This window comes from Cervus canadensis, chromosome 6, assembly GCF_019320065.1.
Source record: "Cervus canadensis isolate Bull #8, Minnesota chromosome 6, ASM1932006v1, whole genome shotgun sequence".
NCBI lineage: Eukaryota > Metazoa > Chordata > Mammalia > Artiodactyla > Cervidae > Cervus > Cervus canadensis.
The window spans coordinates 76,904,791-76,919,658 of NC_057391.1; the positions used below are offsets into that span (position 1 = coordinate 76,904,791).

A 14,868-nucleotide genomic window follows, 5' to 3' on the forward strand; every position below is an offset into this window, starting at 1 on the left:
TATTAAGTGCAACTGGTCTAATGTGTCATTTAAGGCCACTGTTTCCTTATTAATTTTCTGTATGGATGATCTGTTCCTTGATTTAAAGGGGGCGGTTAAAGTCCCTTACTATTAATGTACTATTGTCAATTTCTCCATTTATGTCTCTGAATGTTTGCTTTATATATTTGTGTGCTCACATTTAGTTGCACATATGTTAACGAATGTTATATCCTCTTCTTGTATTGATTTATCATTATATAATGCTATTCTTTGTCTTTTATTATAGACTTTGTTTTAAAGCCAACTTTGTCTGATATGGATATTATTACCCCAGGTTTCTTTTCATCTCCATTTGCATGAAATATCTTTTTCCATCTCCTCACATTTAGTCTGTGTCTTTAGATCTGAAGTGTTTCTTTTGTAGGCAGCATATAGATGGGTCTTTTTTTTTTAAATCCAAGTAGCCAACCTATGTCCTTTTTTAAAGATTTACTTATTTGGAGCTGTGCTGAGTTTTCACTGCTGTGCATGGGATTCCTCTAGTTTCAGTGAGCAGGAGCTACATTCGAGTTGCGGTGTGTGAACTTCTCATTGTGGTGGCTTCTCTTGTTGTGGAGCTTGGGCTTTAGGCATGTGGGCTTCAGTAGTTCTGGCGTATGGACTCAGCTCATGGGCTCTAGAACACTGGCTTTGTAATTGTGGTGCACAGGATTAGTTGTTCCATGGCAAGTGGGATCTTCCTGAATCAGGGATTGAACCTGTGTCCCCTGCATTGGCAGGTAGCTTCTTAACTACTGGGCTACCAGGGAAGCCCAACCCTATGTCTTTTGATTGAAGCATTTAATCCATTGACATTTAAAGTGATTACTGATAGGTATGTACATGCCATTTTGTTCTTAATGGTTGTTTTTGTAGTTTTTCTTTGTTCTTTTTTTCTTGTCATTTGGTTTTCTTTGGTAATAAACTTGTGTTTCTTTCTCTTTAGTTTTACGTATCTATGGTGTATAGATTTGGGTTTTTTTTTTCCAATGAAGTACAGTTGATTTATAATGCTGTATTAGTTTGTATTATAAAGTGATTTGGATACACACACACACACACATATACACACACAGGGAAGATCCCCTGGAAAAGGGCATGGCAACCCACTCCAGTATTCTTGCTTGGAAAATCCCACAGACAGAAGAGCCTGGCAGGTTACAGTCCATTGGGTCACTGTCAGGGGACATTTAACTTTAAGGAATCCAATATGTTGCATTTTTCTTCCTTTGTGTGCCATTTCTCAAGGATTCTCTGTACATTATCAGTTCCTATTCCAGGAAAGAGTTAAGCTGCACTCAGCTCTCAGAACTGAGATCATGAGAAACAGTATCTGCTTGGATTCCTTTCAGTAACTCCCTTCAGTGACTCTTTTCTCTGTCAGCGACCTTGTATGTATTAGACTATCCATATTGTGACTATTGATAAAATTTCATCCTGTGTAATAGCTGAATAATCATCTTAATAAAGATATATAAGCCTGCATTTCTGCTAATAGGATACCTTTGCTCCATCAGAGCTTGGGTCCCCGTGTCTTTCTCTCTCTCTCTCTCTCTCTCACCCTCCAGCTAATTCTCTGGAGCATAGAAACCTGCCGAGCTCATTCTCCTGCCCCGGCTTTCAAGACCCACCTTGAGAGGGCGCCCTGTGCCTTCGTGAGCAGTGCAAGCCCTGTTCTAGGGTTTTATTGGTTCTCTGCGTAAACCAGAGAATATTAGCTTCTTTCTTTCACTTTCTTATTGTCGACTCTGGACCACCAGGTACCGGTCCATTAAAGGACCGCAACAGGTCGCAAAGACTTGGACATAACTATAGTTACTTAACAACAAAGGGGAAGTACAATGAGTAACCCATGAAGATGTGTACTACACTCCAAAAGAACTATTTGAGTTTTCTAATTTATAGAAGCAGACATCAAGCCAACATGTGTGAGAATGAACACTGAGTACGTAGGATAACGGTAGAGGGATCATAAAGTTGGACTGATCTGAATTTATTGATATGAGCTCACTAAGCTGAGATTCTGCATTTAATGTTGCAGGTTGGGGTGTCAAAAAGGGCTCTAACAATTTGTTAGTTGGTTCTCTGAAACATGGACCAAAAGAAGGCCTACTGTGAGCCAACTGGAAATGCCCAACGTCTTTTGGTTTAACATAGAAGGGATTCAGAGACTTAGGGAGGCTGAAATGTTAGAGTGAAGTCATTTAAGACCTGCTCACCCACACTGGGAGGGTCCAGAGGACATACCTTTCACTTAATATTTTCAGAAATAAATTTGTGAGAGGAGCCCAACATCATGGAAGGGCTCAATGATGGCCCTTCTCTGGAGGACAGACCTTTGAGTGGAAACCACAGCCACTCAGTTGGGAAACTTAATGCAATAGGAATATGTGGATCCTAGGGTGACAGGGGCCAAGTGATGGCACTCAACCACAAAAGCCAAGGGAGGCATGGTTACCATGATGAACAGGAGAGCCAAAGTAGAATCAGAATAGTTAGGCTCATGCAAACCTATGGTCTTGGTGAGTTAATCATGATGTTCCTACAAGTGAAACAGGAATTCTCTCTTGAGTTAAATAAGCAGAAAAGTTCAAAGTCAAGTGAACAAAAGTCACTTGACTCAAATCAGGAAATGAGTCACAGCCACTCAATCAATTCCCAGACTTAAGCCAGTTTATAGACCCAAAAGCCCTTGAATGAATGGGAGGTTAGGTCCCCTTGAGGAAGGGCCCTGGTAGACTAATGAAAATGTATACAGTAAACTTTTCTCCCAGCCTTCCCCAGAGGGACCTGTGGCCTTTTCAAAGGGTAACTGGACATTGAGGGGAAGCAAATAATCATACTTCTGGAGACTACCAGACAGTGGCTCTGAACTGATACTGATTCCAGAAGACTCAAAGCATCACTGTGGCCCTCCAGTTAGAGCAGGTGCTTACAGAGGTCAGGTAGTCAAGGGAGCTTTATCTCAGGCCCATCTCACAGTAGGTCCAGGGCCTCTCTGTACCCACCCTGTGCTTACTTCCCTAGTTGTAGAATGTGTAATTGGAACAGACATATTTAGCGGCTGGAATCCTCACACTGGTTCCCCACTTGTGCAGTGAGGGCTATTATGGGAGAAAAGCCCAAGGGGAAGCCACTCGTACTGTCTCTACCTGGGAAAATAATAAACCAAAAGTAACACCACATCCCTGGAAGAACTGCAGATACTGCTGCCACCATCAAGGACTTGAAGGACACAGTCCTTCACACCACATTCTCATTCAACTCTAGCTGACCTGTGCAGAAGACAGGTGGATCTTGGAGAATGATAGTGGATTACTTCATTGTAAGCTTAAAGAAGTGGTGACTCCAATTGCAGTTGCTGTACCAGATAGGATTTTTTTGCTTGAGCAAATTCACACGTCCCCTGGTACCTGGTATGTAGCTACTGAGGTGGCCAATGCCTTTTTCTCCATTGATGTCCATGAGGCCCACCAGAAGCAGTTTGCTTTCAACTGGCTAGGCCAGCAATACACATACACTGTTCTCCCTCAGAGACCTATCAACCACCCAGCCCTATGTCATACTTTAGTTTGCAGGGATCTTAATCAGCTTTCCCTTCCACGAGATATCATACCGGCCCATTATGTTGATGATACTATGTTGATTACATCTAGTGAGTTAGTTATAGTAACTATCCTAGGCTCATTGGCAAGACATTTGTATACCAGAGGGAGGGAAATAAATCTGACCAACATTCATTCCTACCTCAGTGAAGTTTTTAGGGAACCTGTGGTGTGGATCATGTCAAGATATCACTTCTAAGATAAAAAGTAAGTGGTATCTGGCTCTCGTACAACCAAGAAAGAAGCTCAATCCTCAATGGGACTCTTTGGATTTGGGAGGCAACATATTCCTCATATGGTGTGCTACTCCAAACCATTTACCAAGTGACCTGAAAAGGTGCTACTTTTGAGGAAGCTCAGAAGAAAAGGTTCTTCCCCAGGTCCAGCCTGCTGTGCAAACTGCTCGGCCACTTGGGTCATATGATCCAGCATGTGGAGCGGTGCTTCAAAGTCTCTACAGCAAATAGGGACACCATTTGGAGATGCTGTCAGGCTCCTATAGGTGAATCACACTGTGGTCCTTTAAGATTTTGGAGCAAGGCTATGCCATCACCTTTGGAGAACTACTCTCTTTTTGAGAAACAGCTCTTGGTATATTATAGGGCCATAGTAGATATGAATGCTTGATGATGGGCTTACTAAGTTGCCCATCACGAATTGGGTATTATCTGAGCCAGCACACCATAAAGTGGACCTGCATAGTAAAATTTCATCATCCAATAGAAGTGATATATACAAGTCAGGCCTGAGCAGAGGAGCCTCATGGGGAGTCCCCTGTAATCAGATGACAGGGGAATAGAAGATCCAGGCCTGGTTTACAGATGGTTCTGCATGCTATGCATGGACCACCTGTGTGTGAAGAGCTGCAACACTATGGCCCTTTGCTGGGACATTCCTGAAGCACAGTGAAGAAGGAAAATTCTCCCAGTGCACAGAACTTTGGGGAGTGCACTTCATTGTGCACATTGCTTGCAAGGAGAAATGGCCAGATCTGTGATTACATACCAATTCATGGGCTGTGGCCAATGGTTTAGGGACATGTGAGGAACATGATGTGAAAATTGGTGACAAAGAAATATGGGAAAGAGGAATTGTGGACGGGCTTCTCTGGTCAAAAAACATGAAGGTATTTGTGTCACACATGAATGCTCACCAAAGGGTTACCTCAGCAGAGGATTCTAATAACCAAGTGGATAGGATGACTCATTCTGTGGATACCAGTCAGCCTGTTTCCCTAGCTACCTATCATCACCCAATGGGCTCATTAACAAAGTAGCCCTGGTGGCAGGGCAGAGTTGACAGTTATATGTGGGCTCAGCAACATTGACCACCACTCACCAAGAATGACCAGGCTATAGCCACCACTAACTGCCCCGTCTGCAGTGGCAGAGACCAACACTGAGCCTCCAATATGGCAGTATTTCCTGGGGTGATCAGACAGCTTCCTAGTGTGTGCATCAGAAGGTGGTTCATTATACTGGACTGCTTTCAATATACAAGGTGAAGCGTTTTATTCCTACAGGAGTAGACACCTGGATGTAATCTGCCCCCCACACCCCACCCCACCCCACCCCCAGTACTTCTGTGAAAGATACTATCCATGGACTTAAAGAATGCCTTATCCATCAGCATGGTATTCCACACAGCATTACTTCCGATCAAGAAATGTACTTCATAGAAAAAGAAATGTGGCAGTGGGTCCATGCTTATAGAATTCACTGGTCTTACCATGTTCCCCACCATCCTGAAGCAGCTGTCTTGACAGAACAGCCATTTGAAGACTCCGTTATAGTGCTAGCTAGGTGGCCATACCTTGCAGGATTGAAGCAAGGGTCTTCAGAAGGCTGCTTATGCCCGGAATCAGTGTCGAATATATGGTGCTATTTCTCCATACCCAGGATTCAAGGGTCCAGGAATCAATGTGGGAATGGAATTGACCACACTCAGTATTAACCTTAGTGACCTACTAGCAAAATTTTTGCTTCCTATTATGATTTTACACTTTACTAGCCTAGAAGTCTTAGTCCTAGAGGGGGAAATGCTTCCACCAGGAGACACAACAGTGATTTTATTAACAGAAAGTTAAGACTGCCACCTAGACAATTTGGTTTCCCATGCCTCTGAATCAATGAGTGGAACTATGGTGATGACTGGGGTGATGAGGGGAAATTGGACTACTATTCCACAGAAAAGGTAAAGAAGAGAAGGTCTGGAACACAGGAAATATCTTAGGGTATCTCTCAGTATTACTATGCCCTGTGATTAAGGTCAATGGCAGATTGGATTGGCCCAGACCCTCCAGGAATAAAGGTTTGGATCACCCCCATCAGATAAAGAACTATGATTAGATAAAGTACTTGCTGAAGACAAAGGAACAAAATGGGTAGTAAAAGAAGATGGTCATAAATACCAGCTACAACCATATGAGCAGTTATAGAAACAAGGATTGGAATATGTCATGAGTATGTCATCCTTATCTTGGTATATTTTTATAATCATATTTCTTGTCTTTTCTTGTTATTTCCTCTTATTCTACCATGTAGCATAAGGCATATTGAATTTATATCATAATATCTCATGATTAATTTCTCATTATAGTGTTCAAGTTACCAGATTTCGAGAAGAATAAATACCACCCAAGGACTTTACTTCCTCTTCTGAGGAAAGGGTAAATATAGAAATCTCCATAGCCTCTTGGTTCTGTCTCCCTGGGGAACTCTAACACAGGAACCGTCCCAGGATGGACTGTACACAAAAACCTTTACAAGGGTCTGGGAACCAGGGGCTGGAAGTAGCAGCGGCACCACTTACCATCACTCCCTATGACTCACTGGTGTTTTCTACTTCCTGTCCCCTGCAACCCTGCGCTCCGCAGAGTCACCAAATGGGTCATATTTTTGCCTTGGGACAAAGCTAAAGTCCCAATGGAAATAAAAGCTGCCACCTGGGCATTCGGGGATTCTTGCATCCCTGTCATAGCAAGAAGAGGTCAGTCTTGATGGGCATAGCTGAGCCTAATCATAGGAGGTAGGACAGGGGTGTAGAACCCAGGTGGTCTCAGGTGTCTCTTCTTATCCTCTAGCTCTATTCTGACTGTGACTGGATAGATTCAGCAATCCCAGCCTGAGAAAGGCAACGTGATCAGACATTTGGGGACTTTAAAGATAAGGACCTGGGTAATGACAGAGGGTGAATATCCAACCCAAACCATCAGAACGCTATCTAGAGATGTGGGAAACTAGAATGCATAGTGGAGAGAAGCAGTAAGAATCAACCTCAGCTCCAAAACCAAACACAGTAGTAGGGTCCATGTTTCATCCCATTAACTTCCCTCTTCTGTGGTTCCCCACAGGCAGAGGTGCCTGCCAGAAGCCCAGAGAAGCTGTTTTAAAACATAGAAAGAAAAGCTGATCAGAGCAATGTAAAGGTCAGACTGTGGAATTTCCAAATCAGCCACCTTCATCGTCCTTCCAGGAAGGTCTTGCTGACCAGCTGCCGGAATTATCAGCATAGAGCCTCCAGATATTAACTCTTTGGGGTCAGCCTCAGTTGCTGAGGTGCATGGCTAAGCTCTTACCCTTCTTGAGGCACCCACATCCAGAGAATGGGCAAGGGGAAAGTATGAAGACCAGGCCATTTTAGCCCAATTCAAGACTAGTCTGTCAGGTAATATTCACTCCAGAGCTTGCTGCCAGGTTGGCCAAGGCTAAAATGGTAGTATTATTTCCATCTGTACAGCTAACTTCCTCCGCCCTTTCTCTCTAAACTCTAATTCCATGTCTGCTGCTGGAGAATTCAAACTGCACCATGAAGTAGCTCCTGAAAGCACCTTGCAGCCACAGGGCCAAGGCAGCAAAAGAAAGAAGCTGGCTCCTTCGAGCGCTGGTGGTTTCAGGAGGTCCTCTGAGAGCAGGGCCCAGGACATCTACGGAAGGCAAGTGACCAGCTACTGCTGGTGCTCCAGCAATGCAGAGGAGAACCACACTGCTAACCCCAGAGCTACCACTGTGATCTCTCAAAGCGTCAGTGGTCAGCTGCTGCTTGTACTTCTAATGAAGAATGAGGGTGGTTCTAACAGAGTCAACGAAACTGGAATCCAAAACCACGCTTGGCTACCAACATGACAGACTAACTATTGGCACACTAGAAGGTAAACTCCCTTCTCTCTTCATCCACCATTCCAGGCTACTTTTACTGGCCCCCCTTTGGCGCAGCTCCCCAGAAAAGAGCTGGAAAAACCGGAATAGGGTATATAGCGGCACATCTTGGACATGACATATTAAGAGTACAAAGGTGGGAGGATATTTACAACTGGTAGACATTAGCATACAAATGCGACTTTGCCGTGCCTTTGCTCAGGAAACATGAAGAGATGACTTCCAGAGGGAAAAAATGAACTTTTAATATTGATTAACACACTGAAGAGTAAGTTAAGAATACGATAGGAATCCTTCAGTGAAATATTAATGCCTGTGACCCTGCCATGAGAGATCCTTAAATTTTTCTTAAAGCAGTCAGACATGCCTAATGCTCCTCTACTATTTGAAAGAAAAACTAGGGATTTCTTTATTTTTTGTGAATGAAGCAGGAGCCTTAGTCACTTTCTTCCTCCACCTCCTCTTCTTCCATTTCTTCCTCTGTCATCATTTCTGACTCCTTTTTCCTTATACCCTTCTTACATAGCACAAGGAAGAAACATACAAATAAACAAATCAAAGGAATAAGCCACAGTTGAGTTTTCTCTATTTTTGTCTGTTCTGCCCCTTCTGCCTGTTCTGGCTCATCTGCCTCATCTTCCTCATCATCTTGGGAATTACCAGGTGGGCCACTACTATTACTACCTCCATTGCCTTCATCCTTGCAGTAAGGAGGTGCCCATCCAGGGTTGCAGTGGCACTGTTGCTTATTATTGCAGATCCCCTTCATGTGGCAGGTCTCAGGATGACAGGTTTGTGACAAAGGAACCATATTGACACACCTGCTATCAATACATATCTTTTTTTGACCACACATTGTGCCATCTTTCACCTGACCGATATCAGGTATGGACATTCCTATGTGATAATCGGTGCCCCAGCAAGTGGTGTCATTGACATAAAACTGATACACTGTGGAATGTTCAATCAGATTAGGAATTACTCGCACATTTTCACACTGAACTCTCCCACACAGGATATCAGAGACTGCACATTTTATGTACTCTATGTCGCTGATACCACAGTGACCAAATCGATTTCCTTGGGTGTTGATTTCTTCGTAGCAACTCGGAGATGCACTCCTTGCATCTTTGCCAAAAATCTCCCTGCACTGTTCATCATGGTTAACACAGTTCTTTTTATAGCAGTAGGCGCTGTCACTACAGGGAAGCCCATCCTGCACATATACATCTTCTGGGCACTGATGCGATGTCCCATTGCACCACTCTGGAAGGTCACATTGATTGATCTGTTTTCTGCACAAAGTCCCTGCTGACCTGACCTTGCATTTTTTGCAGCAAGACCCAAAAGCACAAGCCGCTCCAGGCTTCAGAGTGCAATCTGGCAGACAGCAGCGATCACGTGCACACTGGCCTATGGTTCCACAGTCACACTCTTCTCCTTCTTCGACCACTAGGTTCCCACAAGACTTTATCCTAACAATATTTGCTGGATTTGGAGGAGAGTAAAGACAAACCCCATTCCTCATCACATTGTTCCAAAACTCGGCATAACTACAGTTGCTGAATTTATTCGTTACCATTTTGGCAGGATACATTATGCAAAACTGAAGTTCACACACACAAGATTGATTATCATGCAGCATACCTAAATTATGACCAAGTTCATGGGTAACAATAACTGCAAAATCATACAGACTATCATCTTCAAAAGCAGCAACTCCACAATTAAGAGGATACTGGCATACTCCAGCAACATAGGCAAGTCCAAGCTGCCTGCCAAATGATTTCTTTACCAAAAGATGGGCTGCATCATGTGGCAGTCGGTTATCAAGGTTAAAAAACTTCCAAAAAGCAAAATCCTCCAACATTGTATCCATATTATCAGTGGCAATTAGGTTTCCTTCAGTCCAGATTTCAAGCCCAGTTAAAATTACATGAACATCCAAAGGGTGATACAGGCTATTTATTACGTTGACAACATTAGCTATCTCATTTTGTATTACTGACACATTGCTTCCCGAGTGAACGAATCGAAGATTGTCCACAACCACTACCAGCTCAAGAAACCGCAAGTGGGTCCACCAGCCTGTGTAAGAACTTTGCATCAGAGTGAAATTACGCAACTCCTGCAGCTCCAACTGGCGTGCTATTTCCTCTTCTGTTAACCCACATCTCATCCGTGGGAACTGAGTGTCATCGATGTCTATTCTATACACCCGGTGTTCAAATGTGGCAGAAAACCTAACTGGTTCAATTTCATAAGCAAGATCATTTATCTGTAGTATTCCTCGAAAACCTCCAGAACAGGTACTGAGGGCAACCAGGGACTTGGGAACACCCTCCACATAGCCATGATAGTAGCAGTCATCAGGAACAAAAGGCTGATCCTGCTGGAGGGAACGCTGGTCTGTGTAGGTGAACACTGGGAGGGGTCTGGAAACTAAGAACTTCTTGACCTTCATGTGGGCAATGTGTCTTTGGCCCCCAAATCGCAGGCTATAGGACAGCCAGCCTGGAACCTTTGCATTTCTGCCCCAGCCAGTCACCTTCAAGGGGATCACCAACTCTGGGGAAGAGAAGTGCTGGGAGGGCCTGGCCTGAGAGTGACCAGAAATGAACAGACACACCCCAGACCAGAGCAGCAGAGGAGTGACTCTGAAGTGTACCAGGGCCTCAGCCACTGTCATTATGGAGCCACCTGCTCAGGGCAGAAGAGGGCGGGGCATCAGGCACTGCTGGTCTGGCTCCTCCCTCTGAGCTGTTGAGGGTGCAGGGATGACCTTTATGGATCTGTGTCCTGGAAGAACTGGACCATCAAAGCTGCAACGCTGAAGTGAAAATAGAAAGAAGATCTAGGATAGGGTGGTTGGGGCAGAGAGGGTAGGGGAGACAGGGAAAGAGAGGGAGAGAAAGTGATTTCAACTGGGACAAGGCTTGAATCAATAAAATTCCAGAGATTGTCTCATATCTATGTAAAGGCAAGGTATAAGGGAAGAGCAGGTTTACAAGGAAAGAAATGAAGGAAATTCATCATAGATGGATAATTGTTGGATCCTGTTTTAATATAAGGACTCATTAATACTATTCTCTAAGCATGTACACTGGCATGACATTTTTCATGTTAAAAAGATTGACATCTGACTCCCAATTACTCCTCCACCCAAAAGTCTACTAGTACTCTGCTACCTTCAGTAAGCATGTGGACAGCCCATCCAAAAGTCACCATTTTTTGGTTTCTTTATTCAGACAGTTTGCTCCATCTCCCCCTTCTTTTCTACAGACATCTTATCTAGCTCCCATTCTGCTTGAGGTTAGAAGTCAAAGTAAGTCTCACTTAAGGGACTCATGAGTTTTGGGAGTCCCCCCTCAATCCAGACAAACATGTATTTTATAACACACGCTCGTCTGCAGAAAACCCCTGGACATTCCAAGGAAGGCAGCTATATTGACAGAGTAATAGGAATGAGGCTGTTATTTGGGGACAAGTCAACAACCCAGTTGCCTCTAATCACAGCATGGAAGCAGCAGCCTTCTCTGCACCTAGCTCTGTTGCATCATGTTCTCAATCATAAGAGACTCACTTTGGCTGTGTATAGATATATTCCATTCTATATTTTACATGAATGGCGAGTTAGCTGAATTCCCTAGAGAACGTTAGACTGAAGAATTTAAATCTAGAGTCAGTTGACTAAAATATTCAGAGATCACAATTTGAATGGACTTACTTCATACCTGTTGAAAACACAAATTTTAACTCAAGTAAAAGCTAATTTTGTTCATTTTCTGACATTCAGTTAAATGTATCAATAATTTGCTTAACATTTGAAAGCAAAAGATTAAAAAAAATTGGAGACACGTCAGAACATACACTGGTGGCCTGAATATTCTAAACACAGACACAAATGGGGTCAATCGTAGAGAGCAGAAGACTACTCTCGGCATTACGATGTCAAGAACACCTGGATACTCCTAGATACTTTACCAGAACTAATGGATAGCTACTGGAAGCTAAGAATACTAGATGAAACTTCTAGGGGGATAGCATCTCTGATATAGGTCAAATCCTAATGACCAGATTTCCTTTCCATGTCTCCCTTCATGATATCCTTGGTATCTGCTACAGATCTGGGGATACTAAGATGGAAATGTGTGAGGTAAAAGGGGACTATTAAAAACAAAGCATTATAAAGAGGAAAATAACTTATATTAAGTTATTTCATCAGAAATAGGATGTGGTAACAAGAGAAAACTTCATTGCCAAGGATCTTTAAGTCATGCCAGTCTTTGTCACTATTGTACCATTAATTACATTGAACTGGTGTCACTCCAAAGCCCTTCCTCTCTAACATTACCTGCACTTGAAGTAGTGTCAGAATCTTCCTCAGCATCAGTAATTAACTCTTTCTTCTATTCCCAGCAGCTACTTCAAACTCCTCAAGACCTCTATCTTGCCTCGTCTCCACTCACTCTTGCTGCTAAGTCACTTCAGTCGTGTCCGACTCTGTGCAACCCCATAGACGGCAGCCCACCAGGCTCTGCCGTCCCTGGGATTCTCCAGGCAAGAACACTGGAGTGGGTTGCCATTTCCTTCTCCAATGCATGAAAGTGAAAAGAGAAAGTGAAGTCACTCAGTCGTGTCCGACTCAAGGCGAACCCATGGACTGCAGCCTACCAGGCTCCTTCATCCATGGGATTCTCCAGGCAAGAACACTGGAGTGGGTGCCACTGCCTTCTCCACTTACACTTACTTACTTCATTCAAAAGTGTTTGGTAGAGTTGGTTAAAAAAACTTAATAAAAACAAATTGATAGATTCTGCTACCAATCTGCTATATTTTTACTCTGATGAAGACTCATCCTTTGCTGTTGCATATAAAATACCTTAAACATCACACTGTATGTTTTGGGAGAAAAATTAGCAAAGTTACACTCTGTATTCAGTTTCTCCTTGCTCACAATGAGGTTTAATAGCCAAACAAGTGAAATATTACTTCTCTCCTAAAGATTTTAAATCTTCCCAGCTAGTTCTTAAAAACTTATATTTGAGCCTTGAGGGAAGAAAAAAAAAAGGATTATTAAAGTCCTTGGAGAAAGAACAGTTTTATTAATAAAAAAATTTTATGAATGAAAATACTAGAAGATTCAGATTTAAGTTAAAAATTCATTAGATTAATATCTTTAATGAAGTTTTTTTAGGTGCCAAATAGCCATTCAAATACCTTTTAATTATAGACAATCCTTTGCAAATAAGCAAAGGACATCCAAATAAATAGATGATGTACTACATAAAGAAAGAAAGTAAATTATCCAGTCTTGTTTTTAATTAACCACTTTTAGCACTAGGAATTTAATCCAGTAAGTCTGACTCAAAAGCCTATGCAATTCCTATTATTAAATAATTCCATTTAACTAGGGATCACTGGACTACTAATGCACAAACATGAAGTCTGTGTTTTTAGATCTCAAGATTTAGAACTCTACTTTCTTAGAATAAAATATCTTTCCATTATGTTTTCAAAAGAAAATACATTTTCACCAAAGAGAAGGGTCCTGAAAAGCTGTGCAGTTATAATTTCCAGGGCGCTGCACTGAAAAGACACTTTAAAAAATCCAGAGCATTTATTTCTAGCTGTCTTTTCACTTTGCCATGTTGTACATACCCCTCCCAACAATTATGAAGACCCTTCTAAATGTCTTTTTTTTATTCACATGTGCATATGGACCAAAGTATTATAAGTATGACTTCATGTATGAGGGAGTTCTTAAAGGTACATACCATTAGTTACTTTTCCTCCCCCAAGTCTGAGTTCTGAAACTGCTCCTTCATTGACAGATGGGCAGCAGTTACAGTAATCGGCAATTCCAGGAAGCATCAGATGTTGTGATCTACATATCAGCAGGTCAAAGGTGGTGCACTCAAGCATTCTGCTTACTGAAGGAAGGCATTTCAGGGATGCAGAGAGCCATTGTAAATCTTACTCTTAGTCACAGCGAATTCAGGGTTTCTTACACTTAGGTCACAAACCATTCAGGGTCATGAGAAGAATGTAGTGAGCCACAACTAAATAAAACAACAGAAAATATCAGAGAGCGTCACACAAATCATTTATCACCTCCTATATATTACCTGTCACCACAGATGCTATTAGCAGAACTCTGCTGACATAGCTTTTACTGATTATCAACTATTTTCTGAGTCCTAAAGCTAAAGTTTATACTTTGTCTGTGGAGCTAGAGATGGGAATCTGCACATTATATTTCCCCATTTCTAGCTGAATTCCTGAAAAGTGCTGTCAAGAAAAGCCTGAGAGGGAGAATAAAAAGCCAAAGGGAAGGACAAGGGGCTCTTGCTGTTTGCCTGCTGTTACTGTCAGTGACTTTCCTCCTCCGCCCTGAATGGTATCTTGCTCTGGTGATGAGAGTCAGTTACCACATTCCCAGAACCAGCTCCATCAATCCCTACCAAAGGCACCTAGTGGACAGTGCCCCCTCCCCAGAGGGCTCAGAACCAGATGTACAGAGCTATCTTCCAGTAGTGTGGGCAACCCATACCAGCCAGCCAGTATCTCTTTCTCAGATGTTTCAGGCTATACCACAAAGGTCCCTGATACAGGCTTGATAGCTCCATGAGAGGAGTAACCCTCTGTCTCTGAGATCTGTGTCAGAGTTCTAGAGGACCTTCTTCCAAGTCCCTAAGGAACCAGTACCAGCTCAATATTACCTAACAGGAAGTACAGCTATCAACTCCACACAACTTTTCTGAGTTTCTAAATTACCAGCATCACCTGGGCTGGTAATGCTCTATCTTCTATTGTCCAGGTTCAGACCTATGAGGCCGCTGTGAGAGCTTCTAGGTTATGAAAACCCCAATCTCTTCCCTTTGTTCCCACAATCTTAGGGGTGCAACTCTCTCTGGTAATTCATACTCCTGTGTACCTCTGTGTTCCCTTTTTACCTTTTCAGCCCTCTAAAACCTTTTCAAGAATTCCTTATAATAATTACTCTTGGTGGATTTTTCTTTTCTGGACTAGATCTTGACAGATACAGGACTTGGTACCAAGAGTGCTGCCAAGAGAGATAGATA

The 14,868-nt window shown here is 42.7% G+C and overlaps 1 protein-coding gene across 1 annotated transcript; it reads right to left on the reverse strand.

The window, feature by feature from the left end:
• Nucleotides 1-7,963: 7,963 nt before the first annotated feature.
• LOC122443809 (disintegrin and metalloproteinase domain-containing protein 20-like) lies at nucleotides 7,964-12,361 on the reverse strand. Its single transcript, XM_043472423.1, has 2 exons — nucleotides 12,138-12,361; nucleotides 7,964-10,637 (listed from the first exon to the last, which is right to left on the reverse strand). The coding sequence occupies exon 2, from the start codon at nucleotides 10,470-10,472 to the stop codon at nucleotides 8,220-8,222; it is 2,253 nt and encodes a 750-aa protein (XP_043328358.1). The 5' UTR covers nucleotides 10,473-10,637; nucleotides 12,138-12,361; the 3' UTR covers nucleotides 7,964-8,219.
• Nucleotides 12,362-14,868: the final 2,507 nt, after the last annotated feature.